This window comes from Solanum stenotomum, chromosome 1 (genome assembly GCF_019186545.1).
Source record: "Solanum stenotomum isolate F172 chromosome 1, ASM1918654v1, whole genome shotgun sequence".
Classification (NCBI taxonomy): Eukaryota; Viridiplantae; Streptophyta; class Magnoliopsida; order Solanales; family Solanaceae; genus Solanum; species Solanum stenotomum.
In genome coordinates, this window is record NC_064282.1 from 81,785,371 (window position 1) to 81,797,395 (window position 12,025).

At 37.6% G+C, this 12,025-nt stretch overlaps 2 protein-coding genes and 2 long non-coding RNA genes across 4 annotated transcripts in view; 3 read left to right on the plus strand and 1 right to left on the minus strand.

Moving 5' to 3' along the window:
- Nucleotides 1-282: 282 nt before the first annotated feature.
- On the plus strand, nucleotides 283-3,653 carry LOC125874345 (uncharacterized). The gene is made up of 2 exons (XR_007447262.1): nucleotides 283-804; nucleotides 1,331-3,653. It is a non-coding gene; the product is annotated as an uncharacterized LOC125874345 (long non-coding RNA).
- Nucleotides 3,654-8,563: 4,910 nt separating this feature from the next.
- LOC125857446 (leucine-rich repeat extensin-like protein 3) lies at nucleotides 8,564-9,515 on the minus strand (the record flags this gene model as incomplete). Its single annotated transcript, XM_049537043.1, has 1 exon — nucleotides 8,564-9,515. A coding segment is annotated over one exon (744 nt), but the record flags the coding sequence as incomplete, so codon positions are not given.
- A 20-nt stretch (nucleotides 9,516-9,535) lies between these two features.
- The window catches only part of LOC125857456 (glycine-rich cell wall structural protein-like), a 344,088-nt gene continuing 341,598 nt past the window's right edge, over nucleotides 9,536-12,025 (plus strand). Inside the window, exons 1-2 of the mRNA XM_049537053.1 lie at nucleotides 9,536-9,584; nucleotides 9,683-10,387. Coding sequence (XP_049393010.1) covers nucleotides 9,536-9,584; nucleotides 9,683-10,387 — 754 coding nt within the window. The remainder of the gene's footprint in view (nucleotides 9,585-9,682; nucleotides 10,388-12,025) is intronic.
- On the plus strand, nucleotides 10,737-11,185 carry LOC125874339 (uncharacterized). Its single transcript, XR_007447260.1, has 3 exons — nucleotides 10,737-10,861; nucleotides 10,910-10,984; nucleotides 11,069-11,185. It is a non-coding gene; the product is annotated as an uncharacterized LOC125874339 (long non-coding RNA).

Genomic DNA, 12,025 nt, shown 5'->3' on the forward strand with positions numbered 1-12,025 from the left:
ATACCCTTCTTTCTCAACTACATCAATAATAAGTATGATGGGAAGTGCATGATTTCGGGCAGACTTTGTTCTATGAAGGTGCTGATTCTGCTTGATGACATAGATCATGGTGATCATTTGGAGTATTTAGCAGGTGATCTTGGTTGGTTTGGTAATGGCAACAGAGTTATTGTAACAACTAGAAATAGACATTTGATAGATAAGGATCATGCAATATATGAATTGCCTACACTACCTGATCATGCAGCTATGCAATTGATCATGAAGCTATGCAATTGATCATGAAGCTATGCAATTGTTCAATAAGCATGCTTTTAAAAATGAAGTTCCAGATGAGCGTTTTAAGAAGTTCTCATTAGAGGTAGTAAATCACGCTAAAGGCCTTCCTTTAGCCCTCAAGGTATGGGGTTCTTTGTTGTATAAAAAATGCCTAACTCAATGGACAAGCACGGTAGATCAAATAAAGAAAAACTCTAGTTTAGAAATTGTTAAAAAGTTCAAAGTAAGTTATGATGGGTTAGAGCTTGAAGAGCAAAATTTATTTTTAGATATAGCATTTCTCTTAAGAGGGAAGAAAAAAAACTAGTCATGCAAATCCTTGAGAGTTGTGATTTTGGAGCGGAGCACGGATTGAATGTCCTAATTGACAAATCTCTTGTGTTCGTCTCCAAAAATAATATGATTAAAATGCATGACTTAATTCAAGATATGGGTAGGTATGTGGTTAGAATGCAAAAAGATTCAGGAGAGCAGAGCAGACTATCAGATGTTGAAGATATCGAAAAAGTGATGGTCAACAATACTGTAAGTAGCCTAAATAATGCAATACTATTCAATTTTTAGTCTTCATCTTTTACTTTTTATTTAAAAGATGAAAATAGTTGGTACTATCTCAATTACAACTTCGTTCTATCACAACATGAATAACTTTTCAATTTGACTCTTAAGAACTTGTCAAAAATTGTATTACTTGAAATTAGAAATACAAAATTAATTGCATAAAGTATTTCTCTTTAGCGACATCTTTCTTTAATTAATATTGAACCTTAAATTTGATTCAATGAGAGTGAGATATTTTGGATTTATTTCTAATGCGTTAAGGATATTTTTGACCTTTTACGTTTCTTATTACACTTTTATTTAGTTTCTCAACATGTAATTTTGATTTAAAATAAATTAAAACAATTGATAATTTCACACAAAATATTGTGTTAGACTCTCATAATCTGAATGGTGTTACTCATTTTTCGTGTAAGGGAAGAAATTAAACACAAAAGTCATTTGTTTATCCTAGACAGCATTCTCATTCTTTCTGTGTTCTGACTAGCAGTATTTGCCGTCTCTGTGAAAGCTAAATCTCAGCTACTCCGAAAGGCTGATGCAAACACCAGATTTCACGGGAATGCCAAAGTTGGAGTATTTGGATCTGTCGAACTGTAGTAATCTTGAAGAGGTTCCACGTTCCTTGGGATGTTTGAGAATTGGTTAAATTTGTATCATTGTGAATGTCTTAAGAGTTTTCCATGTGTTAATGTGGAACCTCTTAGATTTCTGGATCTACGATATTGCTCTAGTTTAGAAAAATTTCCAGAAATCCTCGGAAGAATGAAGCCATAGTTAGAGATCAAGATGAGCTGCTCTGGACTAAGTGAAATACCATCATCTATTATCGAGCAACGCACGCTAAAGATGAGTTCTATGCAAAACCTTGTTTGTCTTCCAAGCAGCATTTGTAAGTTGAAAGGTTTGGTGAAGCTAAATTTGTGGGCGTGCTCAAAACTTGAAAGTTTGCCAGAAGAGCTAGGTGAGAAAAATTGGAGAAGCTTGATGCCAACTTTACTCTAATCTCACAACCTCCGTCTTCCATTGTCCGGTTGAACAAGCTAAAAATGCTGACTTTTGCAAAGCAAAAATCAGAAGCTAGAGTGTACATTGTGTTCCCTCGGGTGAATGAAGGGTTATTCTCATTGAAGCATCTGGATCTTAGTGACTGCAATTTAATAGATGGAGGACTTCCAGAAGACGTTGGATCCTTATCCTCTTTGGAAATGTTGAATCTCAGTGGTAATAATTTTGAGCATTTTCCTCGAAGCATAGTCCAACTTGGTGCTCTTCAATACTTGGACTTATCATATTGCAAGAGGCTCAAAGAGTTGCCAGGTTTCATGGGGATGCAAAACTTGGAGACTTTGGATCTCTCTCACTGCAATTTAATAGATGGAGGACTTGTCGAAGACATTGGATGCTTATACTCTTTGAAAGTGTTGGATCTCAGTGGAAATAATTTTTAGCATTTGCCTCAAAGGATAGCCCAGCTTGGTGCTCTTCAAAACTTGGACTTATCAGATTGCAAGAGGCTTACACAGCTTCCAGAATTTCCACAGCAATTAGATACAATACGTGAAGATTGGAGTAATCATTTGATTTGTAATTCGTTGTTTCAGAATATATCATCATTGCAGAATGACATCTCTGATTCACATTCCTTGTCACTAAGAGTGTTTACGAGTTGCGGGAATAATATCCCAAGTTGGTTCCACCATCAAGGAATGGATACAAGGGTATCGATCAGTCAATTTGCCTGAGAATTGGTATGTATCGGATAACTTCTTGGGATTTGCTGTATGTTACTCTGGCAAATTAATTGACATCAGAGCTCAGTTGATTCCCTTATGTGTTGATGGGAAGTTGTCGATGCCCCAAAAACTTGCCTTATCTAACCATTCAGAGGGTCTTCAAGAATCTAAGATACATTTTTTCTTGGTACCTATTGCCTGCTTGTGATGCATCTAATGCGAATGGTAAATCACCAAATGACTCTGAGATTATTAGTTTTATTTTTTTGGAGAAATGAAGCTTTTTGGACTTCGATTGTTGTATAAAAATGCATCTGAGCTTCACATTGGGATAAGGAGGATCAGATATGAACATCATGAAGAGACCACCAGTTGCTCTTATAAGAAACAAAGGTCACAAGAAGTGCCAGTCTCTTCAAAAACACAAGCCCGGGATTTTAGATTTAATGTACGTATACACCTCATGAAATTGTGTTCTCTCTTTATATATAAATTATTTCTTCCCCTATTGGCAGGAGGTCATCAATGTGTGTTGTACATATCAATAGTGAGTTTGATTCTCCACCTTGTGTCGAGCCATCATTAATCAGACATTCTCTGTCTTTGCTGTGTTATATTTTCCCAAGATAGTGACTGATCCATGGTGAAGTTGAGGTTCAAAATTTCTTTTGGACTAGAATACCTAGCTAGTTTAATAATGAAATGAATCCACAGTTTTGCTTTTGCTGACCAATTGCAGATGAATGTGCTCAAAGCAAGAAACCTTTGCCAAAATGGATGGGTGAAAGAAGGCGTTGGAACTTTTAGCAAGCGGACTAAAGGGGATCTAAATGTAGTCTCTATTGATGTCTACTGTCAAATGTACACACACTGTTTGATTTTTTTTATCAAACAGTTGTGCGACATAATAGAGATTTAGAATTAAAGTTTGCAAATGAGATTATTTGTTAGTATTTCCTTTGTTCAAATTGGTCAATCGGAATCTAAACTTCTTTGGCATTCTGTGTCATATCATATTTGAGTGTTCTGCCAAAAGTGGCATACTTCTCAACTTAATATGTACCATCATTCCTTCAAATACTTGGCACTCTGTATGTATATTAAACAATCCTTCTATTTATGTTATTATTCTTATATAAATGAAGGTCTTCAGATAAGTTGGAGTTGTGGATGTGTCACCAGAAAAGGGGCTATCGAGCTGCAAAGATATAGGGTGTCTTTGCTACGGTTTTCCAATTTTCTCATGCTTTAATGTTTGGAAATTGGAACGGTTATCGGGGTTGATTTGGATCATAAATTATTTTCCTAAAGAGTATATTTTAGTCTCAAGACAAAAAATAAAAAAATATTTTTCATTCATCAAACAAACATTAAAAAATATTTTCTACTCACCAACCAAAAATGAGAAAATAAATTAGAAATTCACTTATTATTCAAGAAAACATTTTCTAGGAAAACATTTTTCATGGAAAACATTTTCCTTCATACCAAACACACCAATAGTATGTAACATTACACATTTGCACAACTCTAAGCATTGGATAACATAATTGCATTCACAACTTAAAGATATGCAAACTCTATTAGTGCGTGGTTGGGTGCTCAAGTATTCTATGTGATGAATCTTGAAGAATTTGATAATCATAAGGATGAATAAGAAGGAAGAAGATGAATTCTTAGACTCGTAAGAGAGAATAGAGTAAGGTATTGAGTTGTTTAGTATTGCACATAGATGAGACCGAAAGGAGATTCTATGAACTGATGCTATGAGATCGAAAGAAGATTAGTGTCATTAATGATGACTCAGCCTATCCATGAATGTTCATCACTATAGAGCAACACAATTACCCCTATGTGATATCGATTTCCAATCCCCACACCTTCTCTGTCCTCTAACCGAATTAGTGCATCTTCCTTTCTCTTTGTTGAATAGTGGAGCTCCACTCCAGTGAAGTAAGACTGAATCCGGAGAGTTCGATCTATGTACTATGTTCTGTACACTACAGATTTGACTACTTGCAAACCTCTACCCCAGATTACTTGTTAGTACTTATATGATTTTCTGAAATTCTAGTTTAATGGTGACTATTGATAACCAAACCTTTATGTAAATTTGGTGGAATCATCCACCAACTTGTTCTTATTACTAAAAAATATGACTATACATTCTAAGTTTTTGATAGAATTCTCCGCGCTATATCATTCTCTGTGGAATTCAACCCCGACTCTTTGTTGGGTATTTTTATTGACGACGATGGCTTACTCTTTTGATAAGTTTTGAAGAGTAGTTTAAGCATTATTAGAGATTGATGGAAAGATGGAAATAAACAGTTCTAAATTGCCCTTCTCGGTTCCAAGAACGAAGTTGCAAAAAATAAGAGGTTTTTGGGACATTGTTGCATAAAACTCCGACTAACCCCGCTATACCAGCATCGCCATAGTGGCCCACCTGCTATAGCGAAGCAACACCCGTTGCAGTGTCTTGTACGGAGACAAAGACTCGTAAATCCTTCTTCAAGCCCCTATTTGGAAACACACAGTCGAATCTTGACATTCTAAGCTAACCTCTTCACGTCTAGTTCGATACCAATAGTTTTATTCACCCCAATTTGGTTCTGAAAGGCCCTATTGATTCCTTAATGTCCCTATGGTTTCCTTAATGTCTTAGCTTCTAGGAAACACAATCCAAGCTTAGATATACCACCCCGTCTATTCCCGAATTGCCCTGGACCTTGCCTCACTCAGATTCCGTCGTAGCCTAGAATTTTTAAGTCACTACGGAAAAGATTTTATAGCCCAATTCATTCACCATAGGCCTCCCCATAATGACTGAAATGGGTTGTTACAAAAAATGTTTTCCCTCGTGCATAGATGTTTGATGAATAGATAGCCCTGAACAAGATACTTGATCAGATGGTGTGATTGTCTTCCCACACTACTGTGGTGTATCTGGTTAGTATTGTCTGAGCGATCATAAATTTAGTTAAAATTACACTACTTATTTGTATTTCATCATGCTAATTACCTATCTTCTTTTGAATGACTCCAAAAGGGGAAAGTTGGTTACATTATACATGAGTGGTGCATGATTATATGTGGCATGAATGAAATAATTTTTGCATTGTTTGTCATCATCAAAAGGAGAGAAATTGTTGAAAAATGGGATAGTATGTATGTAGTTTTGATGATTGACAAAGTGAACCTTATTTACTATTTTTTTGTCTTATGCATACTTACCAGGTGAATCAGCAACTAGGTCCCCAAGACGCGAATGCAAATAGCTTGTACAAATATGGAAGATTGCAGCAAGGGAACAAATAAATTGTAGAAATAAAAGTGCGTAAAAGAAAAGAAATAAATAGCTCAAATAAAGGATCAAAAAAGGAAAGGAATAAACAAATAAAGAGCAAAAGTAAAATCCAAAGAGGATTCCAAGTTTCCTGATAGGATGAAACTTTTTTTAAAGATGAAAATTCGAAATTTCTTTATCTTCAGTGTGTGTATATATATCGAGAGAAATAGTCATTGGAGCAAAATTGCAGGACTTCGTCACAAAATAGTGGAACCTGTTTCACGAGTTGTGTTTGAGTCTATACTATTAAGTACTGAAGTTTGATTAGTTGAAGACGAGAGCTATTGGTCTTTGTTGAGCTCACCAGTTGGAGTAACTTGATGAGTTATTTTGTGTGATGTTTGGGTTGTTAAAGGCTATGGCTATTCTTTATTGAGTTGTTCTACGGTTATTATTGAGTTGTATTGAAGTTAGTAGTTATGTGAGTGAGGTTTGTAACAAGAAGCCAGTTTTACTTCTTTGAGAATAGTTAGAACGTTTCAAGTTAACTATTTAATTGAGGCACTAGAGTTAGCCCTTAAATTGTTGAGTTATAATCTAAAATAGTTCTTTTAATGTCTGTAAAAGATGAGGCAACACAACATGTGTTGAATCATTTTGAAGAGTTGTTGGCAATCAGAAGACAATCAAGAACGATCAGACACAACGAATGTGGAATAAAGTCTTTAGCAACATTTATATATAAAGTGAGTTATAAATATCGATATTTATTATTGACATTAAATATAATATAGTGACAACTATTTTATTACCGCTAAATCTTTTATAATTGTAGTGAAAGTTCAACAAAAGATTAAACAAGATAATCTCAACGCTACTCACTGCCTAAGAGAGGCAAATAAAGTAGTGCGTCATTTGGCAAAGCTAGAAATGAATAATCAGAATAGCTCTTTTTTATTTTCTATAACATCTTTTGAAGCACACATAATGGGAAAATAAGGGATGTGAATTCACCACAAGGCACCATACCAGAACAATTGAAACAAGTGTTAAAAGGAAAATTATGTCCATCTTTTTTTAAATATTTTGATGTATCTTAATTCCATTATAAATTAGTGTAAAAGCAGGGTTTCCCTTATTTATGTTGGATATGACAAAATGTAAATAAGAAGAGTCGTCGTCCTATGTTAGTCGTTAGGTTTGCATATATCCTACGCACCGGACCCTCTGTATAAGATGAGTCTATACTCTCTAGAGATGGGGAGGCAAAGTCATAGTCCTCCTCTTATGTTTATTTTTTTATTTTTTGAATGAAAATATTCAAGGTGGGAGTCAATGACAAAGCCCTGTGACGACATGCTAGTACAAAGTGTGGGATTGACTTTCATTACAAAAGGAACTTGTAAATTTCCTATGTCAAAACTATTGAATCCCTTTACCATGTAGAATTTTATGATATAACATTCTAAAGGTTTATAGTTTGACATGTACGTGTGCTTTTCCATTTTTCTGGAAACATTACTAATTTAAAATAATAGATAGATGGTAATAATCTTTGGGTGAAATATTTAGAAGATATTTTTGAATTTAAATAAGAGAAAATGGTCTAAAAAAAACCCCAAACCTATACCCAAAATCCCACCTACACACTCCAACTTCACGGGTGTCCTATTACCCCCCTGAACTTCATATTTCTCTATTTTCTACAAACTTAAATGATGACATGTCATAGTAGGCGCGTTAGAAGGTGAGAACACCTTAAATTTTGACGAAAATTTTCTTTTTCTCCAGCGGTCATCTTCCCATCATTAAATAAACCATTGTTTCTTCTTCCCCACCATTAACCCTTGTTCCTTTTATAAAAAAATCACGATTTTCTCTCAAAAATAAGTAGGGTTTAGTTGTTTATGTTCATTTCTACTTCAAATCTTGAATTTAGAGTTTGTAATCTGCTCTAATTTCTTATTTAGGTCTGTAATTTGAATTTTGAATTTTCTTGAAATTTATCAAAAATGGCAAATGAAAACTTGAATAAGCTTTGTATGGATGAATCAGACCCAATGTTTCTCTTAATTTCACGAATCAACAGAAACCCTAAGGGATAAAGCAAAAACTCGAAATAAGGGATAAAAAACTAACCTTTTACTAAATCAGTTGATAAACTACGAAATCAAGTTGAAAATACATAGCAAAATCCTTCGATCATCAACAGAAATGTATATGCAAATGGAGAAGGAGATGAAAAGGAGAAAGGATATTATTTTGGGCCTTTTACGTTTTAGGAGGGAAATGGGGGAAACACAGGAATTGGGAGTTGAAGAAGTGGGGGACCCGGCCCGTGCAATCACGTTGGAATATTTGTTTGGTTTATGTGTTGAGGTCAACGTTTAAGTGGGTAGAAAATAGAGAAATATGAAGTTCAGGAGGGTAATAGGACACCCGTGAAGTCGGAGTGTGTAGTTGGGATTTCGGATATAGGTGGGGTTTTTAGACCAATTTCTCTTTAAATAATAATAATAATATAACATAATATTATTTTTCAAAATAACTTTTCAACTATAGGTTGATAGTATGTTACCCTACTACTGATAAATATACAACTCAGATTAACAAACAAGTCTAGTCATATAGTGTTCAATAAAATAGGAAGTAGACAATACTATGATTGCAAAATAAACAACAACTGAAACCGAATTTCATTCGAATCATTTTTATTTAGAATATACACTAAATAAGTAAATCTCTCAAAAGAGAAACACCAATTGATTACACAGTTCAATTGAGACAAGATGCAATATCATGCAATTATTGTAAAGTCAAACGTGTTTTAGATGTGAAGGAGAAGGAGAAGATGAATAATGATAACCATGAGATTTCAATGGTAGTGGAGGTGAGTTGTAGTACTATGGTTGCCGAACAATGGGAAATGGGAATGTCAGAATTGGGAGTGAAGGTAGTCGTGGCAATGGCGGAAGAACTATTGGGAGTGGAGGTAATCGTGGAAAAGACGGAAAAACTATTGGGAGTGGAGGTAGTCGTGGAATCGATGGAAGAACTATTGGTAATGGAGGTAGTCGTGGAAATGGTGGAATAATTATTTGAAATGGAGGAGGCGGGGACTTAACAGGAGGTGGTGGAGATGGAGAAGGTGGTGGAGGTGGAGATGGCAATGGCGGAGGTGGGGACCTAACTGGAGGTGGTGGAGATGGCGATGGAGGAGGTGGGGACCTAACTAGAGGTGGTGGAGATGGAGAAGGAGGTGGAGGTGGAGGTGGAGATGGCGATGGAGGAGGCGGGGACCTAACTGGTGGTGGTGGAGATGGAGAAGGTGGTGGAGGTGGAAATGGCGATGGAGGAGGTGGGGACCTAACTGGTGGTGGTGGAGATGGAGAAGGTAGTGGAGGTGGAGATGGCGATGGAGGAGGCGGAGACCTAATTGGAAGTGGTAGAGATGGAGAAGGTGGTGGAGGTGGAGATGGCGATGGAGGAGGCGGGGACCTAACTGGAGGTGGTGGAGATGGCAATGGAGGAGGTGGGGACCTAACTGGAGGTGGTGGAGATGGAGAAGGTGGTGGAGGTGGAGATGGTGATGGAGGAGGTGAGGAGTTTATTAGAGGTGGTGGAGGAGTACAATTAGGTGGTGGAGGTGGAGTTCGAATCCAGGGAAATGGTATTGGAAAAGGGAATAAAGATTGTGGGGGAGGATATTTATTATTGCAAGGCAGTGGTGGAGGTGGGGATGGCGATGGAGGAGGTGGAGGGGATGCAGAAAGTGGTGGAGGTGGAGACTTAACTAGATGTGGTGGTGGAGGAGATGGTGCTGGAGGAGGTGGTGGAGATGGAGAAGGTGGTGGAGGTGGAGATGGAAATACAGGAGATGGAGAAGGTGGTGGAGGTGGAGATGGTGATGAGGGAGGTGGGCAATTAACTGGAGGTGGTAGAGATGGAGAAGGTGGTGGAGGTGGAGATGGCGATGGGGGAGGTGGGCAATTAACTGGAGGTGTTGGAGATGGAGATGGTCCACTGATAGGTGCAATCAATGGTGGTGATGGCAATGGAGATAGAGATGGAGATGGTCCATCGGTAGGTGCAATCAATGGTAGTGATGGCAACGGAGATGGAGATGGTCTATCAGTAGGTTCAATCAATGGTGGTGATGGTAATGGAGATGGAGATGGTCCATCGGTAGATGGAATCAATGGTGGTGATGGCAACAGAGATGGAGATGGAGATGGTCCATCGATAGGTGAAATCAATGGTGGTGATGGCAACAGAGATGGAGATGGAGATGGTCCATCGGTAGGTGAAATCAATGGTGGTGATGGCAATGAATATGGAGATGGAGATGGACCATCGATAGGTTCAAATAATGGTGGTGACGGCAATGGAGTTGGAGATGGTCTATCGATAGGTGAAATCAATGGTGGTGATGGCAATGGAGATGGAGATGGTCCATCGGTAGGTACAATCAATGGTGGTGATGGAAACAGAGATGGAGATGGAGATGGTCCATCGGTAGGTGAAATCAATGATGGTGATGGCGACAGAGATGGAGATGGAGATGGTCCATCGGTAGGTGCAATCAATGGTGGTGATGACAACAGAGATGGAGATGGAGATGGTTCATCGACAGGTATAGTCAATGGGGGTGTTGGCAATGGAGATGGAGATGGAGATGGAGATGGAAGTGGTGGTGGAGGAGGAGGAGAATGGATTGGTGTGGGTGGTGGATTATGGTAATAAGGTGGCGGTGGAGATGGAGAAGGTGGTGGTGGAGGATTATGGTAATAAGGTGGTGGTGGAGATGGAGAAGGCGGTGGTGGAGGATTACGGTAATAAGGTGGCGGTGGAGATGGAGAAGGCGGTGGTGGAGATTCGTAATGATATGTTGGAGGAGGAGAAATGATTGGTGGTGGTGGTGGATGTTGGTAATAATTTGGCGGGGGAGGTGGAGATTTGTAATAATGTGGAGGAGGTGGTGATGGTGATGGAGGTGGAGGTGATTTATAATAGTGATGACGTCGGGGAGGCGGTGGTGGAGGTGATTTATAATAGTGATGACGTCGCGGAGGCGGTGGTGGAGGTGATTTATAATAGTGATGACGTCGTGGAGGAGGTGGTAGAGGCGATTTATAATTGTAACGACGTCGTGGAGGAGGCGGTGGAGGCGATTTATAGTAGTAACGACGTCGTGGAGGAGGAGGCGGGGGCGATTTATAATAGTAACGACGTCGTGGAGGAGGTGGTGGAGGCGATCGTGGCCTATAACGGTATGACAAAGATGATGAATCATCAATGTGGGGCTTATAATCAGCTGCTACACTAATGACTACCAAGCAAAAGGCAAAAGCATAAACAAGAAGGGGCCATTGCCTCAACTTTGATGGTGTTCCCATATTGGAACTAAATTAGTTTGTTGTTCTTGCAACATTGGTGGAAGAATTAGCTCTTTATATAGCAAGAGACCCAAACAATTGATAAAGACAGGTTTATTTTTTTTTGTAAAGAAAAAAAAAACTGGCTCAAAACATTTAGAAAAACAAGTACAAACTGGCCAAATGATCTTTGAAAAAAACAAACTAAGCATATAAAATCTCATCTTAATTATTATGAAATAGATTCCTACTAAACTATGGGTTTAGTTCATGGTAGACCATGAATTAGTCAAGATCAAGATCATGTATCATTGTTTTGTATTTGCATTTTACATATGAATTTGTTTTTTTCAAAATTTAAGTTATACCTCCAAATTCTTGAAAATCTTTTGACTTTAGGTTATCTTTTGTAAATTGGATTTCTTCGTCATACATGAGAATTTTTTCGTCAAGAGAAAAAGTAGAGGAAACCAACCAAACAAATGATTGCAACTAACTCGTTGCTATTTTTATTTTATTTAGTGTATGCCATCTTGAATTTGTTTTTTTCCGTCCGATGTTTGATATGTGTCCAAAACTCGAACTCGAGATCTTTGATTAAGGGAGGAGCAGCCCTATCCATTGCACCACATTTTGAATCGGTTCTTGTCTATACACTATTATTCTAAAATCTATCCAAAGCACGATGTTTGTTTAAACTTTATTTTTCAATTCGAAAATGACATTAGAAATAAGGAAAAACTACCTAATTACACAAATATTGTAATTATGCATAAGTATGA